Below are 17,925 nucleotides of genomic sequence, written 5' to 3'. Positions count from 1 at the left end.
ATGGTTGCAGTTCAAAGCAAAAGGTTGTTTGGGGATACCTGTGTTAGCAGTACGGATGTACTTACCAGTTGCCATGGAAGCTGGAGTAAAGGACATGATGTGATGGAGTTTTTTTTTTTTATTTTATCAAACTTTCTTCTAAAGATTGATTCCGCTGTTTATTTTTGTATTTGTTACTTTAAAACACACTCCTAAAGACCTTGCTTGCTTGCACTGTTCAAACTACTAAACAATGTAGAAATTCAGCTGCAAAAAAGTTCAGTATGTAATTGACTTTCTTCCCCTTTCACCTACATCTTTTTCAGGAATCTTTTTCCTTGTGGGGATGCAATGGTTTGTATTATAGATGATCGGGAAGATGTATGGAAATTTGCACCTAATTTAATTACAGTTAAAAAATATGTCTACTTTCAAGGCACTGGTGACATCAATGCCCCTCCTGGTTCCAAGGAAGCACAGATGAAGAGCAGAGGTCAGTGACTACAAATTGTCCATTGTAAGAGCCATGTTGAGACACATTTAGGTTGTGCTAGAAGTGACTGATTTGGAATATGAAACAGTTAAATGGCTAAACCATACATTTACGGTAAATAACACTAAACTATTTACAAAGCTGCATGCCATAGATAAATTGGTAAAAAAAAAAAAAGTGGTCCACTTTTTAATGAAAAATATAATCTCCCTTGCTATTATAGATTTTCTTAGTACATTTAATCATAAAATGCATTTTCCACATAATCCCTGTAGTACCTGTAACCTGAAAATGTATAGCATTACAAAAGTAATTTTTTTTTTTAAAGAGACTCCAATAAAAAAAAAAAATAGTCCCCTGGGGGGTACTTACCTCAGGAGGGGGTAGCATTGGGGCCCATTTACACTCAATCAGCTGGTACGCGTTAGTACACGTTTTTTACATAGCAGTGCATTATGAAAAAGATTTCAGTTAAAACGCTTTAAGTGTGAAAGGTGCCATAGGAAAACATGGGCATTACTTTGAAAATCAGTTTTCTTTGTTATAACTGAGAGCAACTGATTAAGTGTAAACGGGGCCTTAGGGTCCCAATGAGGCTTCCCCCTCCCCTGTAGCTGCGGACAGTCCAGTGCTGGCTCTCCCGAAGCGTCCCGCAATCCTGGCTCAACAAGCCTGACAAGGCTTGATATATTTACCGTTGCGGCTCTCAGCATGGAGATAGGCGGAAATAGCTGATCTCTGTCGGGTCCGCTCTACTACACAGGCGCAGGAGACTTGCAACTGCGCAGTAGAGCGGACCGACAGCGATCGACTATTTCCACCAATCTCTGAGCGGAGAGCTGATACTGCGCTGGAGCCGGGGAGGTAAATATTTACATCCCAGCTGTTCGGAGGGGCACAGTGAGACCGCTGTGGGACACAGGAGGGCGGGGGAGCCATGATAGGATCCGGAGGCTTCCCCCACCTGAGGTGAGTACCCCCCAGGGGAACTTTTTTTTAGTTACAGGTTCTCTTTTTAAGCAGAAAAAAACCTGTTTCCTGAGGTGGTGGTCACTTGATTATGCTTTTAGGGAGCTGCTGGCTCAGATGCATTCTGGAGGCATAATCATGTGACCATTACCCAAGGAAAAGGAAAGGAAGGCTTTTTAATCTTCAAAGCAGAAAAAATACTTTTGCAATGTTGTGTGTGTTGTGCTACAGGGAGTGCAGGATTTTTTTAAAACATGGTTCCTGAGGATGCTGATCTCATGTTCTCATAGTGCATGTACAGTAAACTGGATAGGCATAAACCCACAGGGGTTGATTAATTAAGGTTAAAGAACACTGGAGAAAAATGAGTGACCCAGCTAGCACTTCTGATGGCTATATGCACGGGACTGCAAAACCACAAAAACCAATCCCTAACGCTTCAGTAACCTTTGCTGAATTTTGATATGATACAGGTAAGGGTTGAAACCCTTACTGTATAGTGGGCACAAAAATACATCAGTCCAGATTTGCTCCTCAACCTACGCTCCCCAGATTTCTCACCTTTAGCAAATTAAACACAAAGTGTGCGAGTGCTTATTAGCAGTTTTTCCATTCTATGAAAAGTATATTTAGTGGTTTCAGCAACACCTTTTAAACCAGTGGTGACTTGCATTTGGTTGGTTGATCTTTAAACACTTGATGTCATCAGGTATTCTATTCCTAGTTCAGTAATGCGGCTTTCATTGAGGAAGGGATCGCACTTATGCGATTTTCTGTGTGTGGTTTTTGTTTTTTGTAGCTCTCACATTTTTCCATCTCTGATTTTCTGTGTTGGTTTGCAGTCTTCCATATTGTGGTGAAATACATTGCAATTGGGAAGGACACGCATCATGTGGAAAAAAACAGAAAGCTGGCCGATTTTTCTTTAAAACATGAAAATGGATTGTGAATAAACGCAAAAAAAAAAAAAATCACTGATGCAATGCTTATTTTTTGCATGCTGTAAAATGCATGCAATTTCAGAAAGTGTGATCCCTCCCTTAGTGCTTTGTTCCTGCTCCCTCTTTCCGTTTTTTAAAGAGACTCTGTAACAACATTTTCAGCCTTATTTCTTCTATCCTATAAGTTCCTATACCTGTTCTAATGTGGTCTGTCTTACTGCAGCCTTTCCTAGTTGCACAATTGTAATATCTTTATCTAATCCATATCTTTCCATTGTCGGCTGAGGCAGGAATCTGCTGCTCTGCTGTGATAGGATAGAAGCTATACACACCCTCCTCAGGCCCCCTGCAGGTTCTGTATTAGTCACAGACTGAGCTTATCTGAGCCTATCACAAGCTGGTTAGCAGCCATGTCTTTTCTTTGTAAACATTGCCGAAAACTGGCAATTACAAGCCAGGATTGCAACAGGGAGTGGCAGAAACAGCACAAAGGGGCCCAGGAGAACATAATGAATAGAATGGTATGCTTTTTACTGTAAGAATTTCAGAGTACAGATTCTCTTTAAAGCTAATGGGAACCGTTTAAAAAAAAAAGTCAGATACTCGCCTAAGGAAAGGGGAGGCTCTGGGTCCGATAGAGCAGTCCCTCTCCTCTCCCGGTGCCCGCTGCTGTCCTGGCTCCCCCTTAGCGGTATTCAACCGTTTCAGTCAAATACCGCTGTCTCCCGGCCGAAGGGAGGCTTCGGAAATGCTTCGGGAACCCTAGTGCTCCGGAAGACGGGCCGCTCTACACTGCGCGCGCGCCCTCTGACGCGTTCTCGTGTGTTCGCCGCCTGTCTTCGGGAGGACTCTGCTCCCGAAGACTTCCGTAGTCCCCTCGGCGGGGGAACCAGCGCAGCACCGGGGCCACTGGGAGAGGAGAGGCATGGCCTCATTAGGACCGAGCCTTCCCTCTCCTTATGTGAGTATCTGCTTTTTTTTTTTTTTTTTTAACCAGGTTACATTAGCTTTAAGGGGAAGAGGACAAAATTGGGCTGCCCTCACTGATGTTTAATCTTTTCCCTGGCAAGTACTGTATTTTTTGGACTATAAGACTCACTTTTTCTCCCCCTAAAGTGAGGCAAAAAATTTGCTGCGCCTTATAGCCCAAATGCAGGGAGCTCCTGACTTGTAAACGCCTGCCAATACTAAGCTCCAACCCGTCTCAATGTCGGGGACTCTGTACTGTGCCCATGCAGAGGAGGACACGGGGACAAAGATATAAAATTTTCCACCTAGGTGCGTCTTCTGGTCAGGAGCGTCCTATAGTCCAAAAAATATGGTAACTGTTCCTCTGGCCATCTCCTCTGTGCTTTTATACTTGCCTTTGCAGTATGCAGTAACGCTGAACGCCATTCTTCTGAGTCCTGCTGGTCTCCCTCCATTATCCACTACTGTATAGGATTCATGTGATGCCAATCGCATGATTTGAATGACATGTCCGTTTTGTAAGATTAGATTGTTACTATGTACCAGCAACCTTAGTTAAATGTTATGTTAAGCAGATTAACCGGTACATAAAATGCACTGCTAAATGTAAAGGGGTTAAACAAAGATACTGCATAAAAGTCGAACTTTTTCTAGTTAGAAGTACAACTGCATATTTAGGCTAATAGGTTTCGCTCTTCATGCATTTGTGGTTTCTGTTGACTGAATATTTATTCTTCCTAAACAGCAAGCTGTCAAAAATCTACTGTAGCTCTGCCAACTGAATCACCTGCTCAAGATTCTGATAAGCCCACAGGAGTTTCTGTGGAAGAACAAAGCAATGGACTTGGGAAAACCAAGAAAGAGCTTAATGGTGATCCTCCAAGCAGCGAAATTCTCAAAAAGGAGCCTGACAATGATGGATTATTAGAACAAGGCCCCATAGCAAGTCAGCATACTGATGCCTCTGATAGCAAGGATACGACACAGGTCACAGACACTCAAGCACCTGTAACTCAGGATGAAAGGACGATAACTGCCAAATCTCAGTTAAAGACAGGGCTAACAAAGGACCTAGACTTTGATCTTTCCAGTGATAGTGAGAGTGAGACGGAAATCAGGAAAACACCATCTCCTTCTTCCTCTGGGAGTGAGAATGAATGTAAAAGAAGTTGGAGAAAGTCAAAAAAGGTGGACCAGGAATTGCTTTTGACACAGGAATCCTCCACAGAGGATTTACCTGGGAAACCGTGTACAGAAAATCACAATAGTGATGAAAAACTATTACCGGAAACAAAGGATAAATTGTCCACAGGAGATGATCTGGAGGTTCAGGGTGTTGATCAGGACAGCCTTTGTGACTTGGGTAATGGCTGCACCGATAAGAAGGAGGTAGAAACGGAGTCCCAGAATAGCGAGCAGTCAGGTATTACAGTGGGGGAGTCACTAGATCAAAGCATGGAAGAGGAGGATGATGATGATGACGTGGATGATGATGATCATTTAATATACCTTGAGGAAATACTTGTTCGGGTACACACAGATTACTATGCAAAGTATGATCACTACCTGAAGAAGGAGGTGGACGAGATTCCAGATATTCGTAAAATTGTGCCAGAGCTGAAGAGCAAAGTTTTGGAAAATACAAGAATTGCGTTCAGTGGCCTTCATCCTACGAACTTTCCTATTGAGAGGACTCGGGAATATTATCATGCCAGAGCACTAGGTGCAAAGATCAGCAAACGTTTGATTTTAAACGAGAATGATCCTAATAGGACAACACACCTTATCGCAGCAAGGGCAGGTAGGTTGTAAATGGTTTTATTCCCCTATGTTGTGCAGTTGTGCGGGTTTGTTTTTCACATATTTTCTTAACCTCCCTGGAGTTATGATTATTTTCAGATTTAGGAGCTAAAAGCCATGCAATTTTTTTTCACGAGCTTTTAGACCCTAAAAGCAAGAAAAAAAAATGTACCACAGAGAGATCTGCAGCAGCTCTTCCATATAACCGCTCTGAGCTGCGGACTCTGCATTGCCGCTTAGGAGGTTAAATACTCTGTAAACACTAGTGCCTTTTTTCAGGGGGCCACATTTTTTCTTTACCATGGTTATTAAAATAAATCTGTACACATTCCATATTTTTATGTAAAGTGTTGTTTTTTTTTTTTTTTTTTTTTTATTCTTTGTGATGCTGAAGGAGATAAGGCTGGGTTGGACTCAGACTTCATTGAAAATGATCACTCTTCCAGATTTCAGACTTGGGGTGGCCATACATCTAGTAATTTGGTGGCCGATCGACCAGCATGCCCAATTGACGATTCAACCAAATTTGTCCTGAAATTGGTTGAATGGATCAATCCGACATGCTGAGGAATCTCTTGCTGATATGGTCGATCTGGTGCGTGGTAACGGCGTGCAATATCGTGCTATCGAGTTATGAATGCAACGGAACCACCAGCACTCTGTCGTTGTTGTCCCTCGCATGTGGCGCATGTGTGACGTCACACATGCGTCATGTGCTATATGCTGGTAGCCACGTGGTGTGACAATGCAGAAGATGGGCTCTGCAGCGGGTGACAGCGGACAGGTAAAGTATTTTAATGCATGGACAACGGGCTGCAGCGGACGAGGCATCACAAGGCCGATTCCAGAAATATTTCATGCTAAAAAATTGACTGGAAATTGGCCTGTAGATTATGGGCAGCAGACAGATCTCTTACTGATTAGATTCGATCAGAGAGCCGCCTCTTGGTCGAATCGCTAGATGTATGGGCACCTTTAGAATTTCAAGGAAGACTGCATGAAGTGTCATCGAGTTGGATGTTGAATAGGAATAAGACTTGTAATTTATACAAATGTTTTCCTTCAAAAACTCCTGTCCATCTGGCCATCTGGCTGACTTCACTATTTGCATGACTTTGAATTTAACAGGGGAAGCATGTTATTTGCATTACAGCTACATAGATCAGCGGTTATATTTAACCGCAAACAGTTGTCCTGATGTTTTCCGCAATCCTCCAAAGCTAATTTATAAAGCATACTGTAACAGCTATAACTAGGGGAATACTTTTATTTGGCACATGGCATTCTGGCATTTTTTTCATTTAGCTGTTTCCATTAATGCATTTGTTTGGTTGCAGATGTTTATTCCCACTGCTGAAGAGCAGAAAATAGTTTTTTGCTGTTGTCACAGATAATTCCACCTTGTGGTAAATATTTTGATGGTGATCCGCCTGTTCTTTCTGCAGAAATAGCGGCGTTGGTCCGATCACTGTATTTACAGAGTGGCAGTCTGCTTCAATTCTTGCCAGTTTTATGTTGGAAAACTTTTTAGTCACCAATTTCATCAGACATCTGCAATCAGAATCTTCGTACACCGTACAATGTGTTTAAAGCAACAGTCTATTTATTTAACTATTTATTTATTTATTTTGCTAGTGCACAATTTGCAGATTTGCCCACTCCCAACTGCCATATACAATTTTCAGGTCCCACCCAATTATGTCCAGTGAGTGCTGACAGGCAGCGATTCTCTCACATCTGTTGCCTTAGCATCTGAACACTGACATTATGCTGCAGTACAGTCACCACTTCCTGACTGTTATTGTGGAAGGTAGCAGCACACTTAGTATTTTGAAACGAAAGCACAATCGGTGGCTGGCTGAAATCAGGAGGATCTCAAACTTTAGCTCTATGCCACCCACTGCCTACCCGCTTTCACTGGACTGGGCAAAAACTGAAAGTTTTTTTTTTTTAAATGTGTGGCAACAGTGAGGGCATGAACACCACCAAGTGCTGTGTTGGCTGTCTGTTTCTCCCTTAAAGTTGCCTGTAGTGCTGGAAGTGTGGGGAGGCGTGTGTTATAAGGACCTGGGGAGCGATTAGTCATACAATGTTAATGGAGAAGTCATTTAGTTAGGTGCACACTGCAGATTGACTCTTTATATTAGTAATTAACAAACCATTCCTTTTCCTCTCCTTACACCTTTCACCAAGTGGTTGTCCTTTGGAGTGCTGGTTTTGGTAATCCTTATCATTTGATTATTACACATACGTGCTGAGGGCCCAATGTACAATTTGCACTGGGCCTGTTTATCCCAGATGAAACTGGGCACCAAGCATGAGTGTAACAGTCACCTCAGCGACTCTTGCCATAGCAGGGGACCCTTCCTCCTCCCTCTCCCCATCTCCAAGTGTAACCAATTGGCAAAAAGCCTCCCTGTGCGCACACAAAAACCATCCATGCCACCACCTCCCTTAGGGTAGCGGGAGCATCTGTAATTTTTCCTGCTTCACAGCAGAACACTCTCTGCTACCATTCGCTGGCTTTCGATCATGTGACCCTCATATGGTTCGGGGAGACCAAGGGGGCCCATGCTAATATTTTTGCAGGGGGAGGCGGGGGCTAGTTACACCCCTGGCACCAAGATCAGGAATGTTAGTGGGTAAAATAGAATTAGGTGCTATGGATAAGCGTCATAAATAAATTACCGCAATGTTGCATATGGCAGGTTGGGATTAGGGTTTAGGGAGCCCTTATATGTAAAACTATGCACAGTATTTGAATCTTACTGCCTATCGCTCCCTGCTTGTTACTAGTGTCTACCTACCATTCTTTCCGAAGTACCCGCTATTTATAGCCTCACTTTGCATAGCGGGCTGCCCCAGTGCCCAATAAATATTTTATCAAGCGTTTTTCTTTTGCTAATAGCCACTACTCACAGCAGTTAACATTAATGTTTATGGCAGCAAGCAACAGGATAGCTGCTAATCACGGCAATTAGCACTAAAGTGCATGTTGGCCATTATTGGTTGTGCCTGCTATTTGTAGCTGCAGTTTGCATAGCGGTTGCCCAATCCCAACTGCTCCTTTACAATAATGGCACTCTACAATAATGGTTTAGGTAGGGGTCAGTTTAGGGTTAGTTGTGTGGAGTGGGGGTTATTTAAGGTAAGGCACCAAAGGAAGAGAGGGGGGTTGGTAAAAAGATAAAATCTGACTCCTCAGTCTATGAAACCACTAAGTCTGACTCCTGATAACCACAAATTATTCTGGCACCTCAGTCTGATACTTACCGGGCCTTTATAATAGGTACAAAAGTCATCCAACTCTGACTCCTTCTCAGTTTATAAAATCTAAAACCTCCCAAAAATTGCTGGAACTTCTTGACTCCGTCTCCAAAGCCCTGGTGTGCTGGCTTCTCTCTTTCCCACACGTCACTGGCCAACTGCATGTGGAAGTCACCGTCAGGGCTGTGTTACTTCTGAACCGCTTTTCAAGCCTTTGCTGATCGCCACTAGTGCAGGCATTGGGGTCAGTGGTGATTCTTTTACTACTGTTACATTTGTCTAATGTAGGTTTCGTTTTTTTCTTTTTTCTTATAATTTGCTCTTTGTTGCTGATATTGAAAGCCTGCATTTGTGTAGCTGAGAATGTTATTAAATGGATTATCCTGTGTAGCATGGGATGTGGTTTGCTAGAGGCAGCAAGTTGCTAGATATATGATCAGTGACATGCAAATCATTCCAAATTTAGTGCAGCTTATATGCAGCGTTATCACTTCCCTTATGTTAGTAGGCCATCATTTTAGAGTGGAGATTTAATGAGGAGGATTACACCACTATGCTAGCTAGTAGGGGGAGGAGGAAGATCAGATTCCAAGTACCTTCTCCGCCCCTGCTCCCCGCCCATGCGCCAGAATTAGCTTTTTACCCCATTTCCAGGTTCTCTTTAATGTAACATTTCCAGACCTGTTACTTGCTGGCGTCTTTGAATTTTGTACTGCGTTTCTTTCACCAGAATATATCTGAATATTTAGTTTTTCCAGTTTCCTCTGGCTTTTAACCTTTTTGAAGTAGTTGTCGTAGCATGCAGACTGTTCTTGCTTTTTATAAAGAGAAACATGTATGTCTTCTTTAGTTGGAAAGTGGGTCTTGTTACACAACTTTGTCACAGGGTTTAAATTGTATGCGGACCATAAATAATAATGAAATAGGTTTGTGCTCCCTCATCTCGAGTGGATGAAGAATATATTTTCTGGGTTTGAAGAGTAATTTCAACTCTTAAGATTAAAGTTATAGAATATATCAGCAATATCGCCACCATAGTTGTCTCAAGTGATGATTTTTTTCTTTTCCTTTTTATAGCATCTATGTTGCCTTATAAATGGCTTGTATGTGCTCTCTGAACACAATTCAGTCTGCTTAAAGAGAAACTTTAACCCAGGATTGAACTTCATCCAAGTCAGTAGCTGATAACCCACTTTTCCACCTTTTCTCGATTAGATCATCAGCTGGGTCTGGGTCTAGGCACTTGGGGGAGGGGAGGTTACTTCTATGAATACTTTACTACATCATGTGATACAGTTCAATTTATAATTGTGGGCAGCACTGTGGCGTAGTGGTTAGCTCTCTCGTCTTGCAGCACTGGGTTCCTGGTTTGAATCCCAGCCAGGGCACTATCTGCAAAGAGTTTGTATGTTCTCTCCGTGTCTGCGTGGGTTTACTCCGGGCACTCCGGTTTCCTCCCACATTCCAAAAAAAACATACGGATAAGTTAATTGGCTCCCCCTAAAATTGGCCCTAGACTACAGTACTTACACTACATAATATAGACATATGGCAATGGTAGGGATTAGATTGTGAGCTCCTTTGAGGGACAGTTAGTGACAAGAGATATATATATATATATATATATATATATATATACACTGTACAGCGCTGCGTAATATGTCAGGGCTATAGCGTAGAGAGGAGCCGGCACCATCAGAAGTAATGTATTGCTCTTTTATTTCATCAAGGCATGACAGCAATTAAATGCGACGTTTCGAGGCGTATGCCTCTTTATCAAGCTTGCTGCATGTTAAATACACAGTAATACACATCCATATATATAGTACTGCCCATCAGCAGTGGCCAATCAATTCAAAATTTCCTAAACCAATCAGTCACATCCTCAATCCTGCGGACCTGATGGGGAACTAAAAAAGCTCACATGCTGATGTGGACGCCTCCTTTGTGTCCCTCCCATCCACTAACATCCAATGTCCGCCGCCTGTCACTCCACGCCGGCCGCGCATGCGGGCAAGCTAGGGGACCATGCCGGATGACGCCATGACGACAACGCTGATGCGCAGCCGTCAGGCGTCCAGACGGGAGACGTGATGACGTCAGCGGCCTCAGCCGCTGTCTGTCATCTGTTGAAAGGCGGGGCAGAGACGGAAGACATGCGGAAAACCCATATCAATATAGGAGGCAACGTAAACAGTATACATACTGGGCAAAGCGACCACGTGGTCACATACAGCACATATCAATTAATCATCTAAGCCAAAATCTATGGCTAGACTGAACTACCGCGATATGATATGTATCACACATAAATCTAGCTAAATGCAAGGGAGACGTATGGATTTGCAGAGAACAAAGTGCAGGGCAGCCAGCCACACTTTAGGACCCTATTCCCAGACATACACCCTAAAGGACACCATTCCTAGGTGCATAAACTTTATGGAAAAAATGCAAAAAAAAATTTTATTATTCAAAAATCCTACAGAAAATGTAGAACATAAAAAATACAAAAGATAAAAGAAAAATAAAATTAGGAATAAAAATTATAAAATAAAAATAAATGATAAAAAATAAGCTCCAAAATTGGAAATTAGGCATAAAAAATTGCTAGAAGGTTATAAAGCTGATTGTGGATATCACACAGGCTGGGTACAATGGAGACGGGCAATCATATAAATGGAATGAGATCCAATTCTCTATTAAGGCCCCGTGGCTCCATTGTATCCAGCCTCTTAATCCAATATGCTTCTCTCCAAAGTAACTTCCTAACACGGTCACCCCCACGTCTCAGTGGAGCTACTTGTTCGATAACCATGAATCTCAACTGGCTTGCACTGTGTTTAGCCTGTACAAAATGTGATGCCACCGCTTGATCCACTAACCGTTCACGGATCGCATGTTTGTGCGACGACATACGCTTTTTTTAGTTTCTGTGTGGTCTGTCCAATGTAGAGTAAACCACATGGACATTTCAATGCATATACAACATATTTAGAGTCGCATGTATGCCACCCGTTAATCTTGAATTTAGTACCGCAGTAAGGGTGACAAATTTCATCCCCCTTAATCACAGCACTACAGTGCACACAGTTGAGACATGGATATGTACCTCGCCTGTTGGTTCTCTGAGGGACCTCCCTCACACTCTCTGCATGCACCAATCGATCACGAAGTGTTGGGGCACGTTTATAAGAAATCAATGGAGGATTTCTAAAGTATTCAATCTCTGGAAAAGTATCAGACAGCAGATGCCAATGGCGTCTGACTCGCTCTTTGTGTTGTATTTCGTAACAAAAGGTATACGTTTGCTCAACTGTGTCCCTCAGCACCCTCGCACGTGATCTCTGCAAAATATCTTTAGGGTAACCTCTGGCTAGAAATTTCTCTTCCATCTCCTCGATCCTACGTCCACGCGTCTCGTCATCAACAATATTAGATATCCTATGAAATTGGCTAGTTGGGATCGACCTCCTCGTGGCCCACGGGTGGAAACTCCCAAAATGCAATAGGGAGTTCACATCCGTGGGCTTGACATAGAGATCGGTGACCACCACTTCTGGTGACCAATGTGTCCAAAAAGGCTACCTGCTTCTCTGAGCTGTGAATTGTAAGTTTAATATCACTACATCGAGCTGTTAATTCCTCAACAAACCACTGAAGGGTCGAATGCGACCCCGCCCACACGCAAAAGACATCATCAATGTAACGGTACCACTGTACAGCATATTTTTTAAATAAGTCATTAGTATATACATACATCTCCTCATATATCCCCATGAAGATGTTTGCGTAGGACGGGGCCACATTCGACCCCATAGCCGTACCCCTCACCTGAAGGTAGAATGATTGGTCAAATCTGAAATAATTGTGTTTCAGCACTATAGATAACAAGTCACAAATAAACCTGATCTGTTTAACATCCTAATCAGAGGCAGTTTCCAGGATGTGTTGGACCGCCTCTATACCCCCATCATGTGGGATGGAGGTATAGAGGCTCTCCACATCCAAGGTAACAAGCAAACATGGATCCGGCACCAGATCCATGTTGCGTATGATACTCAAAAACATCTGAGTATCTCGCAAATATGACTTAAGTGCCACCACATAGGGTCTCAGTAATTGATCCAAATATTTTGCGATGGGAGCAAACACCGAGTCGACCCCCGCAACAATGGGTCGACCCGGCGGATTATCCAATCTCTTGTGTATTTTTGGGCAAACATAAATCACTGGAGTAATAGGATATTCTTGTATTAAATACTTGGCCAATTTATCATCGATAATCTCATCTCTAACTGCTGTTGACACTATATCAGAAATAATATGTTGAATACCCGGAAGTGGATCTTGATCAAGCAACCGGTACGTCAATGTATCAGAGAGCTGTCGCAAGACCTCTCCCCGGTACATCGACGTATCCATAACAACCACTGCTCCACCCTTGTCAGCTGGTTTCATTGTGACAAGGGGATTATCGGACAGTTCTCTCAAGGCTTTTTGCTGTGCTTTAGTGATGTTGTTCCGCACTGAAACACCTAAAAAGTTAGATCTTCTAAACATAAGGTCTATTTCACCCTGTACTTTCTTAATAAAAATATCAATGATCTGACATGACGGGGGCTGGAATTTGCTCCTAGATCGCAATCCCGTCTGTCCCAGCTGTAATTGATCCACCTCATCAGCTAGTGTAGAGGTGAAGTCCAAGGTGAAGGCATAGAAAAAAGTATTTCAATTTGATTTCTACATCTAGTATTTCTAGTTTTACATCCACCTCAAGTGGGTCCGGAAAATGAGTTGGAGCGAATGATAATCCCAGATTCAATGCAGAGAGCTGTGCCTGAGTCAATTGGATCGAGGAGATGTTAACCACAATCACATTCTCAGATATGGTTGGTTGCGTCGAGGTCGCAACCGCTCCCTGATTCCTCCTACGCCCGCCCCTGCGTTTCCTTCTGGACCTGAGGGTAAATCCGACGATCCTTCTTGAGAAGATGAAGTTGGAGCATCTGGTGAGTCTGGTTGGCTATCAGCAGGACGACTACCCGGTCTACCTCCCTGTCTTGGTCGACTTTGGGGACGGGGCCGTGGAATCGGTCTTTGCCAATTGTATACAAACCCCATATTATAATCATGTTCATCTCTTTGGAACTTTTGGCGTTTGATGGTCTGTATCTGCCGTTCGTGAGTCTCCAAATTATTGGTCAACTCAATGAGAAATCCCTCATATTCTTCTGGGGAAATGATTTCCTGGAGTTTGGCTTTTAATTCCACACGTGTTCTTTCCAGTTTGGGTAGTTCTTCCTGTATACGTTCAATAGTCAACACCATTGCGTCAAAAGACGCTTTGTTCCAGATACTGCTCCATTTAACACAGAAGTCCTTATCTGTAGGAAACATGATAGGTGCCACGTTTGATCTCATACCCCAAGGTATGCGCTTAACTCTGTGATACTTGGCGAAAGTTCTTGAATGTAGTTCAAAAGTGATGTGTGCTTTGGCGACTCGCAGAATCTGTTTACGAATCGCCTTATCATCTGCCATATTTAAAAAGGCCACCTCCTTGGACACACGTCCCATTATCCTCATGGTCTCCTCTGGGGTGTACGTGAACACCAGAGACCCAACATCGGCGTCCTCCATGTTGCACTGTGAATGCTCACACTATGCTGTATGACATCAGTAGTAAAGGTATTGTGGAGCATCCAACAAGTGGCCACTTGAACGATGTGCCCAGGCCCGGATCCAGCAGCACTCCGGATCAATCTTGCAAGCGTAGAGAGGAGCCGGCACCATCAGAAGTAATGTATTGCTCTTTTATTTCATCAAGGCATGACAGCAATTAAATGCAACGTTTCGAGGCGTATGCCTCTTTATCAAGCTTGCTGCATGTTAAATACACAGTAATACACATCCATATACTGTATATAGTACTGCCCATCAGCAGTGGCCAATCAATTCAAAATTTCCTAAACCAATCGGTCACATCCTCAATCCTGCGGACCTGATGGGGAACTAAAAAAGCTCACCTGCTGATGTGGACACCTCCTTTGTGTCCCTCCCATCCACTAACATCCAATGTCCGCTGCCTCTGCCCCTTTCTCCCGTCCTATCCGGCTGTCACTCCACGCCGGCTGCGCATGCGGACAAGCTAGGGGACCATGCCGGAGTGCTGCTGGATCAGGGCCTGGGCACATCGTTCAAGTGGCAACTTGTTGGATGCTCCACAATACCTTTACTACATATGTCGGCGCTATATAAATAGTAAATAATAATAATAATACCTGGGGCTTCCTCAAGCCCCATGCGCACAGATCGCTCCCACGCCGCCGTCCTCAGCCAGTCTCCGCTTTTTGCGTATCTCCAGCAGCTGCTAGAGAGATATGTAGAGGGTGCACTTCTCCTGCGTAGACTGGCCCCAACTGGCTGAAGTGACAGGACAGGTATTGGAGCTGCGGGAAGACTGAGGACGGCGGCGTGGGAGCGATCCGTGCATATGGAGCTGGAGGAAGCCCCAGGTATGTCTATAACGTTAGCTTTATGCGAGCTCTGGTTTCCTTTAAATACATTAGCACTATCATTTTGTGCTGGCCATTTTTTTTCTTATTTACCAATAGTAAAGATGATGCCATGCAAGGCTCAATGTGGATCAAACAACATGACTGAATTACGGGTTGGATGAATATATCAGTAAGCCCAGATCATCACACTGAAGTGAGAGACCACAACACAGAGAGCTTTATGACATGACTAACCACACCATAATCTGCCCTACTACACTGATGCAAAAGTCAACATAAAGAGATGTGATTGCACAATGAACTGAGACTCCATTTCTGTAGGGAAACTGGTGAATCTGATGAACCGCATGTTGTATGCATTAGCAACATGCGACCCGTGAGCACATTGTTCTCCCAATCACGTTGCAGGAAGCCACACCATCATGTACCGCACGCTATCCCACCTCCCCACTCTATAATAGAAGCATCTGGTAGGTGATGATATAAGCGTAAACCTGTTAAACAGCTGCCAGAGGTTCCCACTCCACAGTGGATAAACAGCATAGAATATGTATATGCCTAAGCGTTTGGGCTGTGTCAGCCTCGACCTCTGTGGTGCCTGCAATCACCCAGTGCTCACAAAACAGTGATGTGGCCACCACCAAGGTACAAAAACCGCAGTCAGGCTATACTTAATTGCACCGGGCGGTACACTTCAATAAAACAATAGAAGATAAATTAAAACTCACATTGAGGGTCCATGCACTCTGTAGCCTGTTGCATGAAGTCGCATATAAAGTATTGCACTAACACCAAGGTAAAGTGCACCTTAAGGGCTGGTTCACACGGAAGCTTGGCAACGTTTACCGCCAAGCGTTCGGGACTCATCGACTAAACGCTCCCATTGAATGAATGAATGGGAGCGTTTAGCATCGTGCGATTACAGTCGATTGCGCAAACGCGGCATTCCGATCCCGATTTAACGCGTCGTTTTGGCCGACCCTAGAATCCACATGCGATGTCCAGGGTCGGCTAGCTACCGCGGCTTCATGTCCCCTTGCGGGGAAGAGAAACGGCGATCCCGGGCGCCCCAACGCCGCCTGCCGTTCATGTGCACCAGCCCTAAAACCACTGCCACTATTGGCATATCAGGAAAAGTTGCCTGCTCTCCTCTTCAGACCAAGGTTTCAGCCTTCTGATGACGGCAGAAGGCCAAAACCTTGGTCGGAAGAAGAGTGGGCAACCTTTCCTGATATGCCAATAGTGGCACTGGTTTTAAGGTGCACTTTACCTCATTGTTAGTGCAATACCTTACATGCGATTTCATGCAACAGGGTCCAGAGTGCATAGACCCTCAATGTGAGTTTTTTAATTTAATTGTACCTTAGTGGTGGCCACATCACTCATCATTGTGAGCAGTGGGTGATTGCAGGCGCCACAGAGGAGAGGTTTACACAGCCCACGCGCAGAGGTATATACGTATTCTATAACAGAAGCATTGCTAACCTCTGACCTTGCAATGCGTCTGTACAGATACCAGCCCAAACTGTTACCTGAGGGATGGAGTCCTGAATTCTGCAGGTGACAATAGTTAAGATTGTGTTCATGGCCTTAAGAGTACCGCTTTATTCCCCTTTAGTGAATTTTTGCATACTCAAGACATTTACAACACTATAACTCCCCATTATTATTTAGTATTTATATAGCGCCAACATCTTCTGCAGCGCTGTACAGAGTAGATGGATAGATAGAGATATACAGTGGGTTGCAAAAGTATTCGGCCCCCTTGAAGTTTTCCACATTTTGTCACATTACTGCCACAAACATGCATCAATTTTATTGGAATTCCACATGAAAGACCAATACAAAGTGGTGTACATGTGAGAAGTGGATAGAAAATCTTACATCATTCCAAATATTTTTTTACAAATAAATAACTGCAAAGTGGGGTGTGTGTAATTATTTGGCCCCTGAGTCAATACTTTGTAGAACCACCTTTTGCTGCAATTACAGCTGCCAGTCTTTTAGGGTATGTCTCTACCAGCTTTGCACATCTAGAGACTGAAATCCTTGCCCATTCTTCTTTGCAAAACAGCTCCAACTCAGTCAGATTAGATGGACAGCGTTTGTAAACAGCAGTTTTCAGATCTTGCCACAGATTCTCGATTGGATTTAGATCTGGACTTTGACTGGGCCATTCTAACACATAGAAATGTTTTGTTTTAAAGCATTCCATTGTTGCCCTGGCTTTATGTTTAGGGTCATTGTCCTGCTGGAAGGTGAACCTCTGCCCCAGTCTTAAGTCTTTTGCAGTCTCCAAGAGGTTTTCTTCCAAGTTTGTGTTCAGAGTGATGTGCAGTGTTCGTTGTCTGCCACACATAGCGTTTTGCATTTTGGCCAAAAAGTTCCATTTTGGTCTCATCTGACCAGAGCACCTTTTTCCACATGGTTGCTGTGTCCAGGGCTGTGGAGTCGGAGTCGTGGAGTCGGGCAATTTTGGGTGCCTGGAGTCGGAGTCGGGAAAAAATGCACCGACTCCTAATGAATTTGTAACTGTAATTAAAATAGAAAATATGATAAAATGTTCTATTTCTCAGATAATAGTCATTAAAATAATGTATATATACAGTAATAGCTGTGCTTAGTCCACAAAAATGAAATAAACCAATCAAAATTAGTTACTTGTGCTGCTTCAATAAAGCAGTCCCCGTATTTTTAAGGTCAGATATACATATCTGATTGTGACTGTATATTTGATGCGTACACAGGAATCTCTTATATATACTAAATAACATCTATGCTGTAAGAATAAAGCCTGATGTGTAGCTGTGTCACTAATAGAGATGGTCAACGAGATGGAAATAATTCTGCACTGATGCTGATTTATGCAAATGTATGCACTCCCTTTGCTGATGAAATCAAATAATTTGATAGGTTATTAAAATTTGGTTTGGTGACTACAAATTAAAGGGTACCTGAGAAGGATGAAAAGTAAAGTTTTATACATACC

The 17,925-nt window shown here is 43.3% G+C and overlaps 1 protein-coding gene across 1 annotated transcript in view; it reads left to right on the top strand.

Annotated features, from left to right (window-relative positions):
* The window catches only part of CTDP1 (CTD phosphatase subunit 1), a 196,677-nt gene that overhangs the window by 94,932 nt on the left and 83,820 nt on the right, over window positions 1-17,925 (top strand). The window contains exons 7-8 of the mRNA XM_068237036.1: window positions 306-472; window positions 4,097-5,152. Coding sequence (XP_068093137.1) covers window positions 306-472; window positions 4,097-5,152 — 1,223 coding nt within the window. The remainder of the gene's footprint in view (window positions 1-305; window positions 473-4,096; window positions 5,153-17,925) is intronic.

This window comes from Hyperolius riggenbachi, chromosome 5, assembly GCF_040937935.1.
Source record: "Hyperolius riggenbachi isolate aHypRig1 chromosome 5, aHypRig1.pri, whole genome shotgun sequence".
Lineage (NCBI taxonomy): Eukaryota > Metazoa > Chordata > Amphibia > Anura > Hyperoliidae > Hyperolius > Hyperolius riggenbachi.
This window is presented reverse-complemented; position numbering and strand designations above follow the sequence as displayed.